Consider the following 26,668-nt stretch of genomic DNA (forward strand, 5'->3'; position numbering starts at 1 on the left):
CGTTATCTGGAGCGTTAATAATACACTGAAAAAATCTCCGGGACACTCGAGGGCTAATTGCCCGTCTCGCGTTTTGTTTAATTTGGATGTACCATTTGCCGCGTTAGTCAGGGAGGAAGAGGATTTTCACGCAGGTAGCCAATCCGAGTGTTAACGATCCAAGCGATAAATCGGGAAGACGTGTCGCTACCTAAGCTGACTCGACTCTGTCGATGGAAATTGCTCGTCAAACGGCTCGGGACGCGTTCGTGGCTCTAAATGGACGAACCGTGGGCGAAACCGTTCGGTTTCAGGCAAGAAAGAGGCTTCGTGAAGGAGCGCAGGCTAGAAGGAGGGAGTAACCACAAATCCTCGTATAATACTAATAGGCCCATAATAGAGTCAATGGAGCTTAGCCGCGCGACGACAATGAGACCCTGTCAAAATACGCCGGGTAACACGAGACCTAGGAAGTGGATTTTTCTCAATGGAGGCCCCTGTCTTGTCACCAGTGGCGCGGGCCGTGCCCACGTATTGTCGAGTTTTCAAAAAATCCGTAACCTTCCATCCAGTGTGCGCGATTGGGGTTTAAGTTTCACCCGGCATGGGCACGGACACCGGATTCCGTGAAAGGCGGAACGGAACGTAGGAAAACCAGAATAATACCGCGGCATATAATGCCCCGTGACACGCGTTCGTTCCGTGAAACCTTCAAGTGAACAGCACACGCTGATCGGAATCCTGCGATCGAACAAATGTATCCCCGTTCCGTTTCCCGCGATTGTGAGCGTCGCCAACGTGAACACGGCAGGAGGACACGTGTAAAAAAAAAGAAAAGAAAAGACGATTTTCCATCGTGCACGTTTCCAACTGTATCGTCTCGAACGAGTGTGTGTGTGTTTGATTAATCACCGAATCGTTGGAGTATCAACGAATCCCTGTTCCACATTTGCCATGGTTTCCTCGACGGGTGAGGCTTGTTAAGTACTCCGACGGTGGAGCATACTTTTCTGGGTTAATTTATCAAACAAACGCGCAAACTCGGCACAAGCTCGGCATCCCTATTTTAAGACGGCGGCTCGTTAAAGTCGTTTGAGGGTGGAGTTCCGCCGCCCCCGGTGGCCGCCAGCCGCCACGACGCAACTACACAACTACGACAACGTCGTGTTGGCAGGCCTCGGCCGTACACTCGCGCAGAGTCGTGTTCCTGAAACGCGAACTTTGCGTTCGTGTCCCAGACCCCTCTTCCCCCTCAACCCCCGTACCCGTGCCACTCGCTCTTTATCGCTCCGTCGACTGGAGGCAACGAGCCCTAACCTTCTTAGGAACGCGAGAATCTTTTTCAACCCCTGTTTTTCAGACCCCACGAGCCATCCGCGCCAACGGGAACGACTTTATTAGAAAATGGCCGTGGTGAAACGTCTTAATACGCGGACTTATTTTCGTTCCAGGGGCTACCGCGATCTCTGAGAAGAGAGAGAGAGAGAGAGAGAGAGATAGTCGCGTATCTGAGCCGCCGTGAGAGGGTGGTACGCTGTACGTATATCCCGCTGAGCGAGCTTTTAGAAAATGGGAAAGCACGCCGGTCGTCGGCCGCCTGGATGTCGACAAAGTGAATCAGAATCCCGTGCGCGATTAACGGGCGGATTTGTTCTGTCGGCCGCGCGCGTCGGGCAATTAAATTCGCAGGAACTAACGAGAGAAATCTCACGAGCAAGCAACGAACCAGCCAACCGATCTGCCAACACCAACGCCCGCGCCTAATAAGAATCGCGCGGTTTTCGAAATTGCCTTTAATTACGAACATCGCTGTTGTGGCCTCGGCGCTACGGCCAAGAGAATCTGCTCGTCACTTGTCGTTAAATGAAAAATTTAAATGAAAACGCAAATAATTGAGATGTAGTACAGTGTAACGCTGTTTTCTCGCGTTTGCACTCGAATGTAGCTTCGACGACGATCAAAGTCCTAATCGAATTGAGCTTTTTCGCCGAAAGTCCGACTCACGTGTTAAATTACAGCTAGGCGAATGCACGAACTTCGATAATCATTTTAACGAGGTGACCCGGGTCACGTCTGGTTCCATATAAAAACGACCGTTGTGTTTTTTTATGAGATCTTAATTAATTAAATTACAGTTAATTCTGGTCGAATAATTAAGGGTAACGCATTCGAGTCGACTCGCGTCTATATATGTATGCAGATATATACTTAAATATATAAATATATATGTATAGGTATATGCCCTCCCTCTCCTCTCTGGATCCCAAAGGCCATTGAGACCGGATGAAAAATGTCGTACTAGGCACTAATGAAATAATTGTCGAGTTAATTTCGCGAAGCCGTTAATCAGGGTCGAGCCTCGAGATAGCAGAGCGCCAGAGTGTGTGTCACCCCCTTTCAAATCTGTTTCACAGAATTCTAGTTAATTTCTGAATGAAATTTCATTTCGCGAATGCACGCGGTACATTTTATTTCGCGCGACGCCTTCCTTCTTTCAGTTGCTGAGTCTCTGGTATTCGTAACGGATTATTATCGTGATTCGTGACGTAAAATTTGTTGGAACCGTGCTGAATTGTGCGTTACTACCTCATGGGATTTGAAATTTCCGAAATATACGCACGCGCGCGTAAATACAATGGATTCTTATTATTCTTTACACACAAAATAAGAAAATTTGATAGGACTGTTGATGATAAAAATTAAATTTCACGAGCAAATGTCAATAAATTGCCTTTCAGTTTTGTAAATATTTAATGCGGATGACTTGAAAATGTATCATTTCTGTTTATCATCTTTCCTTAATTCAGAATGACCGCACGAGATTGAAAATATGGTGCAAATCCAATAAATTATTACTTAATCTTGACAAATGCAAAGTTATCAGGTTTAGTCTTAAACTAATTTGAAGATTTTTAATTATTCTCTTGGAGGCACCATCCTTGATAATCTTGACTCGATTCGTGATTTAGAAATTCTTTTCTCACATGATTTGTCCTCCGCTGGAACATTTCAAAAATATCATATCGCGTGCCTTTAAATCTCTAGGTCTTATTCAAAGAACCGCTAGACTTTTTAATGATACGAACGCACTAAGATTACTTTATTGCACATTGGTTAGATACTAATACCTACTACAATATCTACACTGACGTTCTTGAAAAACCGCAACTCAAATTTCTACGCTTGGCAGCTTACCATAGTGGTGATCTTATGCCAAGATATTCTCATAATTACGAGTATGTTCTAACTAAATTAAATTTGACCACACTTGAACATCGCAGGAAAATAGCTGACTTGGTCTTTGTCAATAGGATATTTAATGGTCTGATTTCGTTCCCGAATATCATTGAAATATTTAAATCATAAATTGCTTTATATTGAACATCATCGAACTTATTATGACTTCTATAACCTGTATAATCGTATATTTATTAACGCTAATAATGCACGTTGTTTGATCGATATTCTTAACCATTCATTTCCATCTTTTAAATTCTCATTATTTAATATCTCCTTATAATTTTTCACTCACTCTCATACCCCACTACATTAAAAATTTTTATAATTCTATCACTTTTTGTACTAATGGGTATTTCTTTCCCCGCGAAAAAAGAACATATCGAGAAAAATTAGGGACGCTCCTATTCTGGTTGTTAGAAATATTTCTGTATACACAACTTACAACTGCTTGCTTTGCAGATAATAATGTAACGAAATTTCTGTTCCAGGTTTCTCTCAATCGAAGAGTTCGTTCTCAAATACCAGTCCAGGTAAGATATTTTCTAAACTACCTCGTCACTTAATTACGTAGAAAAGAGAATGCGTATTACCCTCGAAACGATATGTTCGAAATTCAGTCGTCTCAGCTTCACTTTCGCGTTCCAAACGACTGGAGAAATTCGATCGTGTCCATAAAAACGCCCAAACAACCGTGCTGAGCTTACGCTCGAGTTGTCCGATCAGAGTCTACTCTTGGCAATACCATCTCAAACCCATCGTTTGTCAGCAATGTTCGACACGCATATACCTCGCGTCTGATATAATTTCCAAGGCGACTTCACTTCGAGACAAAAAGGAGCGAAGAAACTTTCACAATTCACTTTCCACACTGTGGGTGGAAATTTGCGGCGTAAAAATAATGTGGTAACAGCACGGTGACTTACAAAGACGCGAATTTGCATTAAGAGTAGAGAACGAGTGTGTCTCGATTACGATGACGGGGCTACATCGCTCACACGATGACGTCACGTGGCGAGGAATAAGCAGAGAACTGATTACGTATTCATACCGGCGATGATTCCGATTTTTCCAAGCCATTAAGCTCCGCTTGCCATAACCCGCAGAGCGATGTCGCTCGAAACAAGGGACGACAGGTCGAAAATGATTTCCCTGTAGGTCATCATCCCTGTGTCTAACGGGGGATGCGTTTCAACGTCGTCGTGTATACGTACTTATTCCGTGTTCGAAACACGCCGGGCGCATCTTCAGGATACGAGCAATCGTGTATAATTTCGTTTGGTCCCGAGTTCGCCCCGATATTAAATTTCTTGTCAAAATATTTCGAGGAAATCGAGGGTGCCTGCCACACCCTCCCCTATTCGGAGCGCTAATCGGTAACGGGATACTTTCTCTTTCTCGAAATTCGATTCCGCCACCACGCCCACCGTTAAAATCCAAATCGTCCGCTCCACGAACGGTGGAAAGAAAATTCTTCGAGACTGGACTCGCGGCAATACGCCAGTCAATTAAAACGAAACCGTTGTATTCGAGGCCAGACGAGTTTCCAGCAGGCAGTAAAAAATGCAGACGAGCTCGCTGCGGAGGAAGACGCGTACCAATTACAGGAAAGATTCTCAATTCCCTTGGAAAGGAAACGATCACCGGTCCCTGTGTTGAGAGTGCGTCGTTAAGAAGAAGAACCGAAGGAAGATAGGGATTTTATTGGCCGGCATTTCCGTTGCGTCAGCAGAACGACGAACGGTTTGCCATCAGGATTACGAAGGATTCCGCAAGAGACCGAAAGAGAGAGAGAGAGAATTAGAGAGAGAGGCGCCCGTAACGAGCAGCTTTCCGACAGAATTGGTTGTTTTAACAACTGCGCGCCACTTTGAGCCCGCTAGGTAAGAGGACCTCTGTCGAGGGATGTGGAAAAGGGTACGAATAAACGGGAGACGTGAGCGGGCGCGGGGGCGGACACGGAGCAAGAGAGAAAATACGCGGTTTTCGCGAAGACACGGCGCCGAGGTACAAGCCGCTACCGTAATAGTCCAATTTGCTGGCAAAGGAAAATACCGGAGGATTCTACAAGCAAAAGGAGACTGGCATGGCTCCCGGGGTGGTACTAGCAACGCTCAGAAAAGCCGGCTGGAAAATTGGAGACGCGGCGAAACATGGGCAACGGAACCTCTCCGTGGACGACAGTTTCTGCCAGGATGCTACCTACTTTTCTATCAGCTTCGGTTTACGACCTAACGCGACGTCAATTATACAATGCCATTGTGATAAAGAAAGAAAAAAGAGAGAGAGAGAAAAGAAAGAAGAGCAGTCAACGATATGACGGACAATGATATTTCCGCATAGCATGGCGTATCGTAGGAAATTTGCATCGATTCGGAATCGATCTCGATGATAAGAAACTTTTAGAAAATTCAATTTTTTAAAGATAGGAAAATTTGATGCATTACTCTGACGATGAAGGGAATTTTCTCTCTCAAATGCACCAATGTTCGAATGAAATAGATTTGAGAATCGAATTAAGAATAAGGTACAATGATATAAGAATTTGATTTTAAATATCCCTTTCATTTATATAAAAAAATGTTCTCAATTAAGCACATACTTATCTACATACCACACGTACGTGAGATAGAAAAATAATTAATCAAACTGATCGACGAAATCGGAAAAATCTGATTCTTGTATCACATTGATTTATCAATTACAAATATTACAGAGAAATGGTAATGATAATAATAACGAGGATTTATCAAAGATAAATGGACAAAGAAAGGAACGTACGACTCTACAATTTCGACACAAATGTCAAGAAACTTCCCGTTTCTACTATCGTCAGAATCTATTAAACCTGTGAATGCTTCAGAGATTCATCATCACAAGGTATTCCCGATGTCCGATTCGATCATCTTATTTCCTGCGGTATGATTTCACCGTTCGGGCTCGAGAGACCAGCTGCCACTGAAGCAGGAGAGAAAATTGAAGAGGAACACGAAGAGACTAGAGGAAATCTTGCGATAATGATCCGAGTAGGCTGAAGAAGCTGTAAACGAGTAAATGGATAAATGAGCAAAGAAAAACCGAGTAAACAAGGTCAGAAAATATGGACCACACGCCGTTCCTTCAACGCAACGACGGAGTAAATAAAGCTGCAGCTAATTTGTTTATTTATTTATTCACGGGTAGTGAGCATAGTGCGATCAGTGTGCAAAAATTATTATACAACGAAGAGAAAGGAAAAAATACAAAGAGAGAAAAAAAATAGAAGTAATGTAGTGATAAAGTAGTGAAAACAACCATGTAGCTTATAAATTTGTGCCACAGAAACTGGCGATATTGTTCAAGTGATACTTAAGATTGTATAGCTTTGAAGGACATGAGAAATCTTGAGCAAAAATTAACTCCTGTCACTAATTGTAACGTAATTGTAAAACGCGCGCGTACGTAGTCTAAAAATTAAAGGCGTATTGGTAAAACAGGAAGGAGAATTAAGATCAGTAAGACTAACGCTTACGGTTCCTTGCTAAATAATAATAAACATAATAATAATGTAATAGACGTATCGCAATACGTATCGATGGAAAAGCAAAGAGCAGGAAGAAAGGAAAAATGAGAGAAAAGGTGAAAGTCGAAGTTGGGAACAAGAAGGGTGAGAAGAAAAGTAGAGAATATTATTCTTCGATGGGAGAACGAAAGGCAAGAACCGAACGACGTAAGAAAGAACCGGTGGTTGATTAACAGAGCCCGCTCGAGTCACCGGCTTTACAGATATTTTTGTCGTAAAGGGCTCGATTTCAAAGAGGGCCACCGTTCAATGTGGTGCCGAACGTTGTTGGCTGTTCGCGAAATAGTACGCGCGAGGCTCGTTCGAGATCTCGAGAGTCCCCGCTGGCTATTACGATTGAAGAGTATTTGCCGGTGAAATCCCTCGGTCGAACAGAAGAAAGTTTTCCAAGCGTGGATCGAGGCGTGGTGAGGAAGGGAGGGAGAGAGAGAGAGAGAGAGGTCGAACTCTTAGCCGAATACTGGCAGGATTACTTTTTTTCCGCGGCGAAACGTCGAGATGAGTGTGGCTGTTTCGTAATTAATTGTCACTCCTCATTCAAGAAGCGAAAGGAAACTCGAGGAAACAATTTAGATGCTTGCGAGAAAGTATCGGAGGGAGAGGGGATGGAAAAAGGGAGACAGAGAGCAAAAAAAAAAAAAAAGAAAAAGAAAGAAAGAAAGAGAAAGAGGAATCACGAGGGTTAAGCGACAAAGGGGTTAACCAACGATTTCTCGATTCGTCGCGAAAGAGATTCTCCGGTTGAAACGGTTGAGCGGTAAATCGGAGGAACGCGCTTCCTCCGCAGTCCTTTCTTGCTTTTTCTTTCGTCACTCGTGACCGATTGTACCTATCATAGTGGCTCGAGATGCGCGTGTGTTCCCATACATCTCCTTTCATTCGAGAGACTTCAGAAGAGAAGTGGGTGGACGGTGTAGGGCTGGGGTGTTGCTGAAGACAGATAAAGAGATAGGGTTGAACGTGCGCGCGAAAGAGAGAGAAAAAGAGAGAGAGAGAGAAAGAGAGAGAGGAAAGGACGTGGAGCAGAGACGAGGAGAATCAGAACGAAGAAGAAAAAAAAGTGAGAAAGCGGAGGTGCCGCGGGAGAGAAGAAGCAGAGACGAGAGAAAGAGGGAGGATGAAGACAGAGAGTGAGAAGGGGGAGAGAGAGAGAGAGAGAGAGAGAGAGAAAGAGAGAGAATGCGAGAACGAACGAGAAATGGGTACCGAGGGCTGCTACGTCGGAGGAGGCAACAAAGATATTAATTAAGAATTAACACGCGTACTGAAACCGCCCTTAATTAGTAACAGTCAGTGCCTGGAGCAGCGGTTTGTCTGCACGAACCTGTACCACCACCGGCTGGCAGGGTAAACATGGGGAATGAATTGTAATCAAAAACACGCCAGCAGATAACGTACTGATTTGCGAAAAAAAAGAGAGAGAGAAAAGAGAAAAAGAAACAAGAAAATTCACTGGAAATATTCTGCCGGCGAAAAAACGAAGGAAAATGAAGAGAAAACGTCAGGTTTCCTTCGATCGCGCGCGTGCACGATGATGGTGGCGTTTACGTGAAATGAAGTTTAGAAGCGAGGACAAAAATAGAGGCGTACGAGTCGCGCGACGAAGGCCAAACGACATAAAGGAAAAGCCTTCAAACGGTTTTCACTCGTGTCATGAAACATTTGCTTTGATTACTAGCTGGTGCTCATTAGCACCGTAATAAACATGCACACCCGTAAGGAAAACCTTACGAAGCAGGGCATAATACCGAAGAAGAATTTCGCTTTGGTACGCGTAAAAAGATCGACACTTTAGATCGACTTGCCCGTGCTCTCTCGCTCGATAAGAATCGCAATATCTATACTTTTTTTCTTAACAAGGAAGAGGTTAAAGTAGGTACGTGGCAAGTACGTCCGTCGCAGATGAAAGGATAGAAAATACAACTAATCGGTACCCAGTTTTTCTTCAATCGGCAAACGAGTCTGTGTTTCTGAATATCTTCGCTCATTTCCAACGGGAAATTCGAGGAAGCAACGTGCTGCATTTAGAGCACATCGGGCGAGGATGTTCTATATATATATATATATATATACATATATATATACACACACTTTGAATTTCTCTAACGCCACTTACATACACGTATCTGCACGTACGCGTTCAGAACGCAATTATGACCAAGTAGAATGAAACCCTTTCTGATAACCGGTTAAATTCATCTTTTGGATTGAATGGCGTTGAAACTTCGAGCCGATGAAAGGACGCTTATTTTTAATAGGAACTCGTTACACGTTCTTGCCCGGTGAATTTAGTAGGTTCCCGCGGCTTTAAGCGAGAGCCAGAAGCGCTCATACTTTTAACGGCACGATCTGAATAGAGGTCATTAGCTTCGCGACGTTCCGTTCGCGATCGGTCTCTCGGTCTTGATAGAATTTCTTCCTCGAGCGAGAAGAATTTCCGAAGAAAGAACAGTGAACGACCAAGGACCGTACGCGTTTCGTGTACGAAAGCGTGTACACCTATTGGCTGGTGTCCGACACTGTAAACGGGATCGATGCGTGTACCTATTGCGTGTGTGGCACGCGAAATCGTGACGTCATCAAAACCGGTGGCCATTTTGACTCAGCTGGTCCCGACAAAAAGCAGGACGCCATGTCCCGCGAGCTTGACAATACAACGAACAATGATCTGTGCGTTGGTACGCGCTCCATGGACACATGGAGATCCGCCGCACACCGATTTACACACATTTGCGGGTACTTTCGAGAGCGAAAGGCACGATGGGCCGGAACGTAAAAATTTCGAACCCTTTCTCGGTGGGGCGATGTTACATGAACGTATTCCCATACAGAGAAAGGAGTAGTATCCAAAAGAATGGAACATCGCGACGAGGGGGAAGATACGATGAATAAAGGTAGGAAGTTGATTCGTAACTTTAGAAATATTTTGACAGAAATGGGCGGTGACGGTAGTTAGAAATTGGACGACAGAGTTTCGCGCGGGACACGATCAGGAAAAATATAACCTAACCATTCTTCTCGTCGTCCTTTCGTGTCGTCGTCTTCTCTGTGTCACCCTGTCGACCGACGAGGGAGGGAGGGAGGGAGGGAGGGAGGGGGGAGGATTTTTCGGTTTCACCGGTGCCACTTTAAAGCGATACAACCCGCGGAGACGAATAAATATTATGCGGCTGAAAAATGTGCTTTCGAGAACATCCAGGCATCCTCGACTCCTTGCCGGTAGGATTGTGCCGATGAAAAGGGGGGTTCCGGGGGTTGTGCGGGGGCGGCGCGCGAGAAGCCCTCTCGCTGTCGTTCGTACAGATACAGTGGCTACATTGTGGGTTTAGAGGCTCATTGTGCCGCGCCAACACGGGCATTGTCGTTCTTTTTCGAGGGCCGGAGATTCACACCTTTTCACCGGTGCGATTTTCCACGATGGGCGCATTCCATTGAGCGGAAGAGGGCGAGCCACCGAGCGGCAGAGGGGATGGAAAAACCGGTGGTGGGGAAAAAAAGGTAGACAGAGAGATGCAAGAGAACGGATAAGAACTAATGCCAAGGAACACGGAACTGTGTAGGATCCTCGCACGAATTTATCACCCGGCACGATGGGGTTACACGATGAGCGTCTTTCTTTCGACCGGCGTCGATGGGTCGGTTGAAGTGAGAAAGACAATGGTGGCTGTTTAAAACGGGGTGTTGAGGATGTGAGTGCTCTTCTGGATTAAATTTCTTATGGTTCTACGTTTGAAAGACAGCTTCACGAGTCTTGCCAACGGGTTGTTAACGCGTTCCTTCAATTAAAGAAAGACGTCATCGTTGTATCGTATGTTACTCGATGACGATGACGGTAACGGAGCGCGTCACATATATTTATATACTACAAGCGTCTCCTCAAAGTCCGATGGAGTCTCCAACACTTTGTTCAATATCTTCCATTCAAGCTCGACTTCCACTTCCGCCGTTGGTGTAATCGATGCACGGATCGATATCACGAGACGTCTCAACTGTCGCGTTCTCCCGTCCGTGAATCCAGCAGAATCCGCTAATTGTACTAATTTCAATAAATTTCCTTCGAGAGGAGGTGTATTTTTTCCGAGGTCCTTATGAATTTGTAAGCAAAGAAATTTGAAAGCTTGCCAAGTCTCTCTTCTGGAAGAGACAATTAGACTCTTCTCGTCGACCTTGAGGGGAGTCAACAAGACGCCGAGGAGTTTGTCCGACAGATCGTTAAGTTAGTCCCTTCCTTCGTTGACGTTCTTCGTCAAGATTAGATAACTTCTTTCGCTGCTTTAAATAATACCTCCATTTACCAATTCAAACCCCCCCGCGCCACAGACCGATTCGAAGATTCAACTTTTAAATTTGCATTTTCGAAGCCGATTGTTTTTAAATTTTCACACTCTAGCTGCCATCTTTTCCCAACGCGTTCGACATTTGGTTCATAAGGAAAGTAATAATTCCAACCACTCGATAAAGCAAACTTGATAAAAGACAAAAAGAAAAGAGAAGAGACAGTTCTACGATGACAGTAAGGGATGAGACGTGACGAAGAGTAGTTCAAGAACTAAATTTAGGTCGACATATGTGGTTGTCTGGCGCCAAGGAACAAAATATGTAGAGTTCGGCTACTAAAATATTAGGTTACTTCGAAAACAGTCGGCAGTCAACACTTTCCTGAAACGTTGCATATGCTTCGCCCGAAACGTCTGCTGCTGGTCTCGCTCGTGGCCGAATTAAAAAAGATTCCCAGGAGGATTTCTCATCGCGGAAACGCACGTCGCTTTAATTCCGACTCGGCTTCTCGCGTGACAAAAAGTCAGACAATTTTGCGGACAACGATAGACGGACAAACGCGAAATGTGACGCGCTGTTGAGAAGATCTGTGAAGTCTGCATAGCCATGGGACGATTAATTGCGCCATTGAGCGTATCGCATTGCCGGTATTATTGAATCGAGCATAGCCCGCCACTCGGAGAATAATTATGAAATCATTCACTCGTGGGACAATTTCAAGCCGTAGCTCCGCTTTTCATTTAATTCCCGATGTTTAGCCGTTCTATTTTCAAAGGGTGCTTTGCACGGCATTGTTAATTCATGTCACTGAATCGATAGTCTCTGTACGAAAGTCTCTTTTATCTCTCTCTTTTCCTTTTCCGAAATAAAAAATTATTTTAAAATTAATTTAATTGCAATTCATAATCACGCGTTTGTTATACTGTTATAGCAGGTAGATTTCTACGGTCCGAGGTGCGTCGAGATAAAAGCGACGATAAACGTGATAATTTTGAAAATTGCACGCGCGGCAAGAAAAAAAAAAGAAAAAGAAAAATGTTCGATCGAAACGAGCGTAACGCAACACGCATCGTTCCTCGATAAGTAATATTTTTGTCCAGGAGTGGTGGAACGTTGGCTTGGCGCTCTCCAATTATTAGAACCCCAAGCAGTGCTGTAACAAGTTTGCGACCCTCGCGTCTCCATCGAGCACGGATTTGGAAGGGGTTGGCTGAAAGCTCGCTTCGTGCTCGCTGCTGCCACGTACACGATCGCGCGACTCTTATGAATACCGTAAATTTTACGCGATGCTGCGAACAATTTTCGCCCGATCATCAGCATAAAATCTACTGTTCCCCGGACTATGCGGGGGTGTGTGTGTGTGAGTGTGTGTATGTGCGCACGTGAGGCAAAATGAAACCCCCGGTAGGGCACGAAAGCTAGATTTAGAGCGGCTGCGCGAGTCGGCGAACGAGCTTTCCGCTTGACGTCGATCTCGATCTCTTGCCTTTGAAACTGACGCGATTGCAGGTAGTTTTCAGGCGAACAATTATTCACCGAGTCCGGCCACTTAGTTGCCGCGCGCTCCGTTAACGAGTGAGTTTTGTCCCATCGTGTCTGGGATTCTCTCGCGATTCTCTAATTAAAAGCCACCGCTTGTGGCTTGGTCGCCAACGTTTCGGGGTTTTATAACGCGCTAATAGTCGCGACTGAAGAGAGAGAGAGAAAGAGAGAGAGAGAGAGAGAGAGTCGAATTAATTTGTACACATTTTTCCAGACTCGAGAATAGTTTGTTGGTACTGTGCCGCGAAAGAATTTATCATTACTCGCGCGCTGTGGAAGCCATGCGACGCAACGCGTCGAGAGTTTCCTCGCTTCTCACGGACATCGTTGCCCCGCGAAACAACAGCGATTGTACGTGTAGTCCTAGTATCGACGTCCTCGTACGTCTGGATGGTTGGACCAGCCTCGGGAAATTTTCCACGGCGCTGTGTGTGCCGGCAATTTCAGCCGGTCATCGGCGTAAAGTCGATGCTCATTGTGAGCCCCGGGCTGGTTCACGAGGATGCTAACAGACAAGAGTACACCGACGGTGGGTGGACAGGAGGCGGAGGCGGTGGCGGCGGCGGCGGCGGCGACGGCGGGGGACTAGCTAGCGAGGGCACGAGAGAGGAGTTAATGGGGACGAACTGTAGAAGTGGCTATAGTCTAGAACCGTGTTAGGGCCAGGACCATTAAGCTTAATGACATAATGAAGTAAATGGCTGTGCATGCCATGCCACGCCGGAGACTATAGCTTATAACCGCCGGGCCTCCACCCCCGCGCAATATACCGCGTGCCAGGAATTCCTGACTTATGCCGGCACTGCCCAGTCGAAAGGGGTAGCTAGCATAGGGTGCACTCTCCCTCCCTTTCTATCCCTCTCCCTCTCTCACTTTCTGCCGGTCTTTCTCTTTCTAGCGTGCGTGCTCTTCCCTTGTACCTCTCTCTGTCCTAAACGTTCCTTCTCTCTTTTCGACCCTTCGACTAGCAGAGAAGTGTATATACTACGTCTATTTTCCCGTCTCTCTTTCTCTCTAGGTCGCTGTATCTCTTGCTAGTCAAAATTAAATCTCTCTCTGTTCATCCATTGTTCTTCGAATCTCCTTCTCTCTGTTCTCCATATATATTACGCAAGGGTTGCCGTGACGTAAAGTTGCATCGCACACGTGCTGGAAGCGAATTTGTTTCGGGAATTGCCAAGGCGTCGGCGATCTCGACGGTTGTTGGGTGTTTCGTTCCGTAAAACGCGCGTCCCTCGTTTTCCGGGAGACGATTCGCTGAAAACCGCGTCCTACCGCGTCCTACCGCGTCCAGGCGGTAACATCCGCGCGCACACTTTCACTCTGACCCTCTTGAATTTCCTGCGAGAAGGAGGACCCGTAATTATGCGTTTCGCGTGCCGTCCGAGCGCACGACGAAGGAAGCTCGTGTGTGCGTTAAGTATTTAATGTAATTTAGTAAAGGTAGACAGCGCGAGAGCGTCCTCGGTGAAATTGCGTGACTCATCTCTCTTGTTTGCCGCCCGCTACTTTCCTTTCATCGGTTCCGAGGCTTTTCTGCCGGTGACTTTGAAACGCTTCTACGCGGAACGCTCGCGTTAATCACACGGAAGTGCCTAATGCGCTGCTTGATAGCAGCAATTTCGGTATTAATCGGACGCGCGGATGGACCGTCGTCGTGCTCACTCTCCTATCGTCTTCGACTCTGAGAAACCGAGCTCGCTGGTTCCAGCTTTTCGATTTAATTGCGAACAACGAACGAACAGCCGCTGGCTTCGGCTCTGCAAATTATCGAGGCTTGTGTCCGGATCAGCTGGCGAGTCGGCGGATCGATAGAAAAAAAGCCACTCTCTGCTCGGTGGACGAGTTAAGGAGACCTTGAACATCCTACAACGGAAGACTCGGTCCGCTCACGCGAGGCAACCGTGGAACAAAAAAGTACGCAGTTCGCGTAGGTAAAAACAACGCGTTGTTTTCGGGCAATCAACACTTTGCCCATTGTCCTTGGCTGGCACCTGAATGCGTGGCCATCATAATATTCACACCATTCGTAGAGGGTCGAATTTCGAGCATGGCCACCGCGGCCCTGCGGAGAATGGTACGAGAGACGCGCGTGAAAACACGTTTCTGACCACGAGGTGTGAAGCCCTTAGAAGAAAAAGAAACGACGTGGGGTAATCGAGGGTAAAGAGAGAGTCGAGAGACGCTTCCAAGAAATACGCCCACGTAGAATTCGTTATTCTATTTTCTTTTTTCTTTTTTTTTTTTTTTTTCTTTTTACTCGGCTTTTTTTTCCTTCGGCCACGTCCTATTCATTAATTATCGCCATTCAAGGGGGACTACGGCCTTCTGATTGTGAAGTCCGGGATCGATGAAACGCGTTTCGCAGTAACCGTGATTAAACCGTCGAGTTTTCGCGAAATAACCTGTCGGGAACTAGTTTTACCCGAGAACTTAATTACTGCTGTATTATGCACGCTGGATGCGCGAATCGTTGGCTCGAGAAACAACGTAATTCCTGCTGCTTAAAAGAAAACTCATCTCCCGCCGCGCCACCTCCTGAACGTTAATTATACGTCTTCGTTACCATTGTCGGTCTCGAATGCTGTATCTAAAATAATTAAAGCGTCCATCTTTCTCAACCGCGCGACTCTGCAATTTGAATCTGTTACACTTTTCTTTTTTTTCTCTTTCCTATTATGGAATTCCAGCCCAGGGGGAACACTTGAGAAATGAAAGAAGACACGGACGGAACAAAAAGGAGAAAAAAGGAAAAAAAAGAGGGAAGAAAGAAAATGCAAAGCGAGACAAAACGCACAAAGCGAATCGACTCGAAGTCTCCAGAGGGCGAGTGATCGAACCGGCCAAATTAATTCGACCCCGAAAACATCGTGAAAGCATTAGCAGCTTACCCTAAGCTGCTGCCGGTCTGTTACAAGTGTTTTACAGCGTGTTACATGGTGCAGCAAAACTACCTAGCGTTGAGGGTCCCTAATCTACCGAAACATCCCGAGGGATGTATCCAAGCATCGACTGCACTCGGATACGCTCCATTCGCCCTTTCGGCTATGTAAACGACCACGTTACATGTTTCACGCGCTCGATAAATAATTCTCGACCTGATGCATATTTCATGTAGCGCCGGTATTTCGCACGCTCTGTGTTCGGGTTAGTATGTGGCAGGCGTTGGAAACGATCCTCGAATGGAAAAGCTATGACTTTCATTAGATTCCGTTGCTTTTTGGTTGTCGTTACTTGTCAGCTAATACTCTACTTTCCGTAGAGATAAATCCAAGTATCGATTAAAAAAAAAAAAAAAAAAAAAGAAAATCGATGACACAGCCAATAACACAGAAATTGTATGTATTAACATTAACAATTTTAATTGTATCCCTTGTCGTTTGCCAGTGATAAATTTGCTGCCAAGTGCAACTTAACATTTCGCGATCGCTGTGCAGACAGTATTTTTCACGCGCTGACTCGTAGAAAAGGACGGCCAGAGCAAAGCGAAGGCTGGCGCATCAAATTGACTTGTAATGTCGTTTTCACATAGGGAGGGGTTGCTACGCGATTTCACATCGTAAACTACGGGTGATCCATGAATGTCGTCGACGTGTGAAGGAACGAACTTGGAAGGAAAGAGAATTTCTTAATAGACAGTTTGTCAACGAACAATTACGTTCTTGAAAACAGTTTGTTGCTCGGCGATGAAATTCTCAATGAGCTTTCGGTTGTCAATTGCCCTGGCATGTATCTAATTTTTCCTGACAACGAGCGCGACACCAGTGCGAGCTCGGTTGAGAGACTGAACATTTGTTTCGTTAATCATCCGGCTGTTTTCACGAGCTCGTCACGTATTTACATAGTTTCGTTTATAAAACGACAGCCAGGCCGAAAAACGGGAAAATCGCACGTCTCGCGGCGCGGGACTAAGGAGACGACGACGAGTCGTCTCATTCACCCGGCGACGAGGTAATTTCTCTCGATGAATCCACGAAAGGGCATTTATCCGTTCTCCGGGCCGCGAAAAGGGGCGGAAACGAATTTTCAATTACGACGTACAAAAGCCCGGGTAATTCTCCGGGTTTAAAACGTCTTCGCGGTGCATTGCGAACATGCTGAAGGGAGAGTCCGGGAACGATGAACAAGGAGAACGAGATAAACGACACGGTGCGATGAAAAGATTTTCAAATTAAATTTCGGGATTAGTACCCTGGTTTAATACGGACAAGTGACGGCTGAAGACGTCCCAGGGGTGTGCTATGCGCTACCTTCGCCCTCCCCATGGGACACTGTACACACGGGCCACTGTGTAACAACGTGACGACGTTTTTGACCCATCCCTCCGTCTCGTAACACTTTGCGCGTTTCCATTTGCTCGATGTAAACTCGCCGTTCCACAGCCTCTCATTCTCTTGACCGGTCTTCACCGTATCGAGTTTTCCGTCTGGTGTCCAGTTGGATGCAATTTCAACGAATGGCGAGTGGCGAAGGGCAGATGTCAGGCCCCGTTGGAAATGTAAGACAAACGTAAAATAAGCGGTGGAAATTTACTATGCGATTGAACGTATTCGTACAAAATCCTTGCATCAATGTTTCCTATGCGTTTTATCCTCTGATAACGATCGAGACGAGCGGCCAGGAAAAATTTTTTGAAACAAACATTTCCTGCCGTTGTCAAGCAAAACTTTGTTCGTCGTTTCTTATCGGTTCTTCTTTATTTAGTAGAAAAACGAAAGAAAAGCAAATCGAGGAATGGAGGACGGCGAGCCGTTTGTCCGTCGATGAAACGTTAAACGCAATTTCACGGGGTTTCGATCGGGTGGCGGTCAGAAGCGGCATCAGGCAGGATTAGAATATCAATTATCGAAGAAACACAGGCCGTCAATTTCTAAGAGGTTCTATTAGATGCGAGCAGTCTGGCGCAAGGCAGCCAGCCAAGCAAGGCCACGGGTTTAAGGTCTTAACAGCTACTAAAGCAAAAGCTCCTTCTGTCTCGCTCTTAAGCACGGAAAACAAGCCGTGTTAGACGAAGGGGTGTATTGAGGGCCGCCATTGGCTATCCACGCTCCTTTATTGCCGGTTGCCTGGTAACCGGCCTGCCACCGACACACACCGATGGCAACCACCCTCCAACTACCCTGAAACCCGACAGCGCCGCGCACACCCTCGCTTAGGAACTTGCAACCACCACCACCAAGTACCGCCACCGTCTCTCGCCACCCTCTCCGCGATGCTCCACGAGCCAATGCACACACACAAACACACACACGCACACGCACGCACGCACACACGTGCACATTGGCGTTTTCTCAGCCTTTCGGAACACGCACGCACACGCGATGGCTCGTATCAACCACCGTAAACGCGCGCGGGGATGTGCGATGGAATCTTCGTGTAATCGTCAAGGTTGCCTCTGTATGTGTGTGTGTGTGTACGCGAAACAACCCTGCCCGGTCTCGCAGTGTACGTACGTACGCATGGCGTGAATATATTTAGCCAGGAAACTACCACTGTTTTCAGGCGAGAGGGTGTTTCGAGAGCTGCCTCTCTCTCACCGAGCTGGCTCTGTGTGTGCACAAAGTCCGTGCTCCTGGCCGAGTAGACCGCAAAGTTTTCTCTGAAGTTGCCGGATTTCTTCCTTTTATCGCCGCTCCTGACAGCAGCGGCGGCGGCGGCAAGGGGGAGGGGGAGATACTTTCGCGGATGATTGTGTTCCATCGGTCGTAATCGCGCGCAGGACGATCAGCCAACGAGGGAAGGGAGTTCAAGTTGCTGGCTGCCGAGTCTGCCAACTCCTGGTTTAACGCGGCTCGTTTGAGCCGCACACTCTCCTCGCAGACAGTAACTTTGAAATTGATATACTTTACCGCGAAAGATGGAGAAAGTTTGAAAAAACTAGCTTGAATTGCAAATTTCGGAGGGTGAGGGATGATCTCGTCGAGTTTTTGGTCTCGCGTTTGAAATATTCATCGAGCCAAGCAAGTCGTAGAAACCAACCGCAGTCACTGTCGTCCGTTCCGCGCGAAACTCTACAAATTCAACCGTCTAATCGACCTTTTCCGATGCCCTGCATCAAGTTCAATAAAAACGGCTCGGAGTGACGGCCAATTCGTTGCTACGAGAACGTAATCTTGCGAGTTCTCTCGTCGAGAAGATTAAAAACAATTGCTTCTGAAGTGGGCTGTATGCGCAAACACGGTGTCTCCCTAGCATAGTTCCCGAGGGAGGTCGCGACATCCCACGATATTCGAGGGCACTACGAACGGATTAGATCCAGGACAAATTAGAGGAGAGAGAGAAGCATCGGTCGCTGGGAAGCCGAGAATATATCAGGGTAGAGGGCAAACGCGTCCCGCTGGTTCCGTAATAGCTAACTGGATTTGATTAATCGATTCGGTTACAGCCTCCTACTTAGCCATCCTGACGCTTCCTGCCGTGTTTAATATCGATCATTCTCACGCGAGAAGAATTTATTTCCACGACCAACAAAACTCGTGTCACCGGTCGCTATTTTTCAATGACTATGCGAGACGAGACAGGATATTACTTATATACGTAGAATATAGAGTGTTTGTCTCAGAATGTCCAACGTTTCGAAAAATATGAGCGACGCGAAAAACTGTTTCAAACATTATTACAAGAAATTATCGACACCTTACAATTTTCGTCCGAAACATTTTTTCATATATATAGTGTGTTCTCAAATATACAATAGAATCAGTTGAACCTCGGATATGTACGAACTCGTAATTAATAAACTTCTGTCATCCTTGTCTACTATCTCCAAACAAATAAGAATAAGAAAACAACCAGCGAGTCTCTATTATTTGAACTTCTTCTCCGACATGATTGACGAAATTCTACTGCGTCTCAAGAGATTTAAAATATCGTTTCGACTTCTTCGCGTGAAGAGAAAGGAACTTTGTGAAAAATATCTACAAATATCTTTAAGAAAAAGATACGAAGAAAGTCTGGATGCGAATGTGTTTGTATCGAATCGTACGATTTGAAATGACAAATCTAATTTATTGCAGGAATCAAGTGAAAAAGATGCACGACAAACGCGTCTGTTTTATTTTCCGCTAATTGTGACGACGTAGTATATAGCAACACCATTTTCTTCGCATTATTAGCATCCACTGCAGCCACTTGCGTCCACGTCCTCCGACGTGCAAAGCGATTGGTTCGACGGCTTGCGGTAAATAAGCGTACTTAAAAAGCCGGGAGCAGGAAGCAACGCGGAGCCGGGGTTGCGTAAAGAGGCCTCTCTACGATCTTGTGAAACAATGCATCGCGCGAACTTCATGCTCGGTGTCTTAAGCTGTGCGCAGTCGAGCCTCAAATATTTATTTTCCATTCGACTTCGTCATTTTTTTTATCCGCGCGCGCGCGCGCGCACGGAGATTGACTCGTATTTTTCCGGCGTATTGAAGAAATTGTCAATCATTGATCAGAAATATTTTTTACGTTCTTCTATACATCAAACAATGACGAACAAAGTACATTACTATTGATTACTCCTCCCGATTGTTTCTGCTTGCCATGTTTCATCCTTTCGGATTTAACGAAAGTAATTCTAACCGAAGATGGTAGTTGTGCCATTGAGCAAATTGACAAAATAAATAGAGCAAAATTTGTTTGACTCTCAGCTCGGAAAAGTCGCTTGCAAGATGATGCACAAAGGCGCGTGTATGCGCAGGGAAGAAATGTTGGATAAAATTAAGCCGGCGTGCAAGAAATTTGCTTGAATCGACTGAATGCACCCGACGCTTCCTCATTAAGTTCTTCGTCTTCGTGACGACACAGCTGGAATATTTTCCTTCCCGTCGACCGTGCCGAGATAAGAGTAACACCGGCGATGTCTTTCGTTAGATAAATTGCAAACCGAAAATTCCTCGGGAACGGATAATTCTACCTACGATGACGCAACATGAAAAAACGATGAGCGATTTCTGATATAAAAATACATTTACGTTCCAGGAAACGTTGCCGCAATAAAAAAAAGTCAGAGTAAAAAAAGTCAGTTCTAGTCAGAAACGAAACACTTTTCATTCCTCCGCGTCTCTTTTTTCTTTTTTTTTCTTTTTTTTCTTTTCTTTCTTTCGTGCGAGCTTCTCCAATGATTATAAAGCTATTCGTTTGACTTTGGGGAGGCGTTTTGAAAAAGCGGTGAAATGCAACACGGAAGAAAGCAAGAGAACAGAATACGAGGGCGGGTGAAAAAGGAAGGATTAACAATACATTTTAAAAGCAGCCTCCGCTATTTTCGCATGCCATGTGTTCTATGTCGGTCGCGTTCACAAAACCGTTCGACTCAAAATTCGTCGAAATTCCTCTCTCGCTCTCTGTTTCCCAGAGTTTCGTGGCTTTTTCGGTGCTCACGCGTTCGGAAAACTAGCTCCGGCAATGTTTCTTTTTTTTTTTTTTCGCGAAACTAAGGGACTTTATTTCCCGCGACAGCTCTGACAATTTACGCCACGCAATTCTCACTGTCAATGAGAATAATCCAGCAATGAAACATCGACGCGAACAAGACGTGAAATATACAAGTCGGTATTGCGATTAGCTGGAAGCGCAATGAAAATGACGTATAAACTAAAAATTTGTCCGTGTAAAATCTTAGAGGAGCGTTTTCTATAGTTCATGCTTATAGACACTCAAGATCGAATTGTCCTCAAGGTTTATATGAATGCTTCTATCATTTTAGTTCGATAAATAGACTGCGGATTTTAATGAAAATTTTTATGCATATTTCTCAAAGACTATAATTTGAAAAATAGAATCTTGGTAGAAAATTGTTTGATGTATCAGATAATACAATATACACAAATATTTTTGCATCCTGTACAATTTCGCACTATCAAATTTTCTACAAATGCATAAACATCCACGATTCAGTGATGTTTTCTCATAGTACTCAAAAACACACGTAAATTAAACACTCGTAAATCATTGGAAAAGTACACAAGAATACTATTTCCTTTCAGTCTTATTTTTCCCACTTTAAATGCAATACAGTAAACTCTCTGTTTTTCAAATAACTTAATATTCGATTATTATATTATCAGAGCAAAGTGATAGTAAACTCATAGTAGCAAACACTTTATTCTATCTATAATATAACATTCGAATATTAACATATTCAAAACATAGTGGTTCAAACAAGACACAGATTAGAGATTAGAAACTTTATTTTCCATTGTCTATGTTTGCAACACGTCTATCGAAAAAAATCATCCAACGATTACGGAAATTTTATAAAAATGTCACAGTTAAATTAATGCCGATCATAAAGAGTCAACTATATCGCGCGCTACAGCAGACGTATGTACGTTGCGATTAATGTGAACTGCGGGAACTTGATGATAATAATCCGTGGAAATAATTTTCTAGAAAGAAATAGGGCGACAGGTGGTGTAATCGTAATCACGTGACGTAACTACGTCAGCAATGTGTTTCGTGGGTCCAATTAGTCGAAGAACACGTATAATTGGAATTAAGCTCTTAATTAATAGTTAATTAGCTGCCGGTAGTAGCGTCACCAGCGACTGGCAGCAGCAGCAACAACTGTAGTAACGAGTTAGCCCCGGGGAGAGGGTTTCATTGTGGAGCGGCGCGCGCCACGGAGCCGGTTTTCGCTCGTTAATTCGAAATTAATTTATAATTGATAATTATTTTCGGGCCATGAGTCCTATCCGCTCGCTATCTCGGCGAACCTTTCTAATTTCCTGCCCCTCTTGCACGTAGAAAATTGCCATTTACCCTGCAAAGCGTGCACGAGCTGTCGAGTCACGAGCGGTGTGTTTAAAGGAAGAAAAAGAGAAAAAAAAAAATAAGAAGGAGAAACGTGTGCTTTTTTTCTTCTTTCTGACGCGCACGCGCCGTTAATAGCTCCCTAATTGGGGAACCTGGATTTTTGAGATGAAAATCCCTGTACTACGACCAGTCGGACAACAGGGTTTCCCAATATTTTTCTCCTTCGGTTTCTCTGCGTTTTTCTTTCTATTCTTTTTTTACTTTTTTTTCCCCCCCTATTTTCGACGTCAATTTTTTTCCACCTCCGGGGCTGCTCCATCGAACTATTCGAAATTCTGTTATCGGTAACAAATTTACCGGGTATTTTGCCGGAATATCGAGTGTCAAGTCCGCGCTGCGACAGTCGATATCGCGCGTGGAAATTATGTTCCGATCTCCGCGAGTTTTTCCGATCGAAACACGCGTGTGCACCACGTCCCCGTTAATTGCGTTTCTTTTTTGTTCGGACCGAGTAGATAATGCTTTAAATGCGACGCTCTGCCAGTGCCGGACAAAGGGGCGAACGATAAATGGAAAAATAGAATCGCATTACGTGCTTCTTAGTTGCGTGGCGATGCTTCAAAGGGTAAAATTGGAACATGAGAACGGATGAAAATGTTACGCGAATTTAGGTTGCGCCGAGTCCTTATTTCCTACGTTTTGATCTCTCCTACGGTCTGCTGACAGTCCGACCTTTTTCTTTTTCCTTTCTCTCTTCTTTTTTTTTTTCAATTACCAAGACAGACACTGCTTTCTGTTCAATTTTCCCAACTTCAAACCCCGGCCAAAAACTAGGTTAAAGAGTGAACGTTGCCGTTTGTACTTTGATTAATCACGATTAATCGTTAACGAACGAGAGTCAAAGAAGGAATACGTGGACACACGTACAACACCCGCATCCGATACAATTTGCACGAATATGGCTGGTCTCGATTTATTGGCAAATCGGGTATAATGGGTAATTTGATCCCCCGACGTACGCGCACGGCTAGAATTCAGATCTGATGGATTATCGAACCACGTTAATGATGATTTTTTGAAGGAAGAAGATACAGCCACAAATTATGCAAGGTTATTTAATCCACGTTCGGTTAACCACAACATCATTAGCTTTGAAATGCTAGTATATACCCCCCCGGTTGTGCGTGTATTTTGTTGAAATTTAATAAATTTAATGATCTTGTTACAGGTGTCGGGCACAATATAGAATCCGGGAAAGATTTCACGGTCGACGGTCTCTCTGGTTTCAGTAAAAAGAAGAAGAAGAAACGCCGTCATAGGTGAGTGTCTCACCCGCATTTTGTTCGGGAACCACATTTTTATTTATCGTGTTTCTCTCTCTCTCTCTCTCTCTCTCCCTCTCTTCTTTTTTTTCCTTTTTTTCTTTTTTTTTTTTTTTTTTGGTTTCATCGAATTTTTCGCCGTTTCCCGCAACGCCGTGCCGCCATTAATTCTGTTTGGCGGCGGTCTGTATAAAAATTTTGATTGGAGCGTAACGTGAAATCAGCGTGATAGAAATACGCGCGAATAATTAATAACCACCGGGCAAAATTTTCGACGCAACGTTGAGAGCTATTCTTCCGCATTTTCGCTTGGTTATCCACGGCTCTCTGCGAGACAATCGTTCGCGTTTCAGTGATTTTCGCCCGGCAATAATGATAAATTTATTCCGAACGCATATATCATTTTAGACTTTTCATCGTGTAATCGAACAGCCCCACCCCGCGATAATGAGTTTTCAGCTATTTTGAAGTGACAGACAATCCAAATGCAATCACTGTTCCACGATAATTGTACACTTACTAGGATCAACGAATTCGGGCACCGTTCGATCGTTGAAAGATACACATCTACATTCATCGGTAGAAATCGATTCCATTGGAAAGTTACGTAAGACACGTATTCGAGTATTATCGACGAGAAAGATTAAAAATTGTTGTTGGAGGCCGATTGAACGATACTGAACGAACAATTATTGTATTCGTAAATTAAAAGCGCGTATAATTAAAATTTCTCGCGGCTGGCACGTTTCATTGTAAAATTTATGAAATCTGTTTTAAATTCAGTCGATGGAGATTAAAGGTAGATTTGCGCTGATTGATTTGTTCGAAATTCGTTTCGCCAAAATGTATAGAATTTAATTTTGCTCGGACTGCGCCGGTCGACGAAATTGTTTCTCGTCATTATTCGAAACGATCGAACGTTTTCTTTTTTTTTTTTTTTTTTCTCTCTACGATTCTCACCGACGAAACTCTCCCGTTTCATTTTCACTGCGCGGCCTCTTTCGTTTTCCGAGTGTAGGTTAGCTTTAAGGGAAAAGCTGTAATGGCATATAACTAGGTTCATACGGTTGTTGCTCCAGGACGATCTTCACGTCACAGCAGCTGGAGGAGCTGGAGGCAGCCTTCAAGGAAGCCCATTATCCTGACGTGTATGCTCGCGAGATGCTCAGCCTTCGGACCGATCTGCCCGAAGACAGGATACAGGTGAGCGAAAATCAAAAGACCTATGAAATCCGACCTTCTGACCCACGAATCGGACGGCTTCGATACCACCATTTCCTTGTGATATTCGCGACTCAGGAGTATCGAGTTTCTTTACGTAGATTCCTACAAACCCGGTCGAACTGATCAAAGGCTACCACTAACTTTTCACCTGTCTCGTCGATTCGAAGATCGCGTACGTTCGAAAATATTTTGTTCCGTTTTAATCCGTCAAGGAGCAACGTTGCTTTCTATTCAATCAATCTGCTACTAAATACAATTCTTACTAAATTCTACCTTTTTGACATTACGGCTGTGAGAGGAAATTGAAAGGATTTGGTTAATATTTTTTCATCGTCGTGTGTTTCATCTAGGTTCTATAGTTTGATGAAATTTCATAAAAAAAAAAGAAATTGCAGAAATTACAAGAACAAATGACGAATTGTTGCTCGATCTCCAACGAGTTAAACACTTGGAATTCGAAATAAAAGTTGAGACATTGTCCTCGAAATGTTACGTGATTGTGAAGCTTCGAGGATTAATTGAATTAATTTGCACGGGACTGTGGAACGCGACACAGCGAACAAGGGAAGAAAATCGAAGTTGTGATAAAAAGGGGGCCATTTTCAGCCGCGAATTACGTGAATTACAATGTGTAAATTGAAAGTGGTCGCTTTCAACGAGGGAACAATGCTTCTTGCGCGCGTCGTTTTCATAATTTACGTATTAGATTAACATACAGTGCAATTCATTTCAGTTAACGTTGACGCGAGGTTTATAAAGACGGGCAACGTTAAATCGCCGCGCGCTCACTTTTCGTCGCTCACGTGCAAGCATTCACATTCTCGAATAGTTCGCGAGCGTTTCGCTTTCGCGAAATTTCGACAATAATTCGCTATTAAAACCACAATCTGCTTTAATGATAATTTTGTTCATTAACGGGAATTAACAACGTAACGCGCTTTTGGAAAATTTAACGTGCTGCCCGTGACGATTATATGATATAATCAGTGGAAATATAAAGCTCCAATACGTTTTCATGCAATTACTACGCACGTCGTTTTATCGTTGAAAATTCGGGCTCAGAGCGACACAACAACGAGAGAACGACTTCGCAAACAAATTTAACGCTCATTCGTTCATCAAAGAGAATCATTATCAATTAGCGAATGCCCGGTGTTAGTTACATTTGTGTAAATTACCATGTAATTAATCCCGTAAATTCATACGTTACCCGCATAATGATATAACGAAGATGCTGGTCGTTTACAACCCTCTAACTGGCTGCTGATTTACCATATAATATTTTTTTCACGCAGTAGCAACATCGTTTACAACCGGACAACCTTGAGAGATTTCCCTGACAAAAATCTGAGAGTTTTGATTTCTTTCATCGATTCGAATAATCGGCTTGTACATCCATCCACGTGTATATAGAACACCGGAACAATTTTACGAATCATCGACGCAACGAGCCACCACTTGTTCTTTGCCCGATCGCGAATGACATCTCGTTCGATGCGGTGGTGATATCGCGCAGAATTATCGACAACATGCACATAGAGCGGCGAAAGAACAGTCGCGAATGAAAGTGGCAAGGGGTGCAGTGGCGGCTGGTTGTCGGGGGTGGAGAATGGCAAGTCCAAAAGGCGCGACTATAAAAGGGAGAATTTTCCCTGGCTGACGGTTAGTTACCGCGGACTCGTGGAGTACCAGGCTGAGATAGGTTTCCGCATGGCGGACCCGGGACAAACTTCCCTTTCTCTCCTTGTTCCTCCTCCCTCACACTCGCATCGTGATTTACCCCTCA

The 26,668-nt window shown here is 44.6% G+C and overlaps 1 protein-coding gene across 2 annotated transcripts in view; it reads left to right on the forward strand.

Moving 5' to 3' along the window:
- The window catches only part of LOC122533426 (visual system homeobox 2-like), a 59,025-nt gene that overhangs the window by 12,367 nt on the left and 19,990 nt on the right, over window positions 1-26,668 (forward strand). For both annotated transcript variants that reach the window (XM_043663081.1, XM_043663082.1), the window contains exons 2-4: window positions 3,708-3,749; window positions 23,565-23,655; window positions 24,738-24,861. In XM_043663081.1, coding sequence (XP_043519016.1) covers window positions 3,708-3,749; window positions 23,565-23,655; window positions 24,738-24,861 — 257 coding nt within the window. The remainder of the gene's footprint in view (window positions 1-3,707; window positions 3,750-23,564; window positions 23,656-24,737; window positions 24,862-26,668) is intronic.

The sequence above is a fragment of the Frieseomelitta varia genome, unplaced genomic scaffold, assembly GCF_011392965.1.
Source record: "Frieseomelitta varia isolate USP_RPSP 00005682 unplaced genomic scaffold, Fvar_1.2 scaffold_53, whole genome shotgun sequence".
NCBI classification, from domain to species: domain Eukaryota; kingdom Metazoa; phylum Arthropoda; class Insecta; order Hymenoptera; family Apidae; genus Frieseomelitta; species Frieseomelitta varia.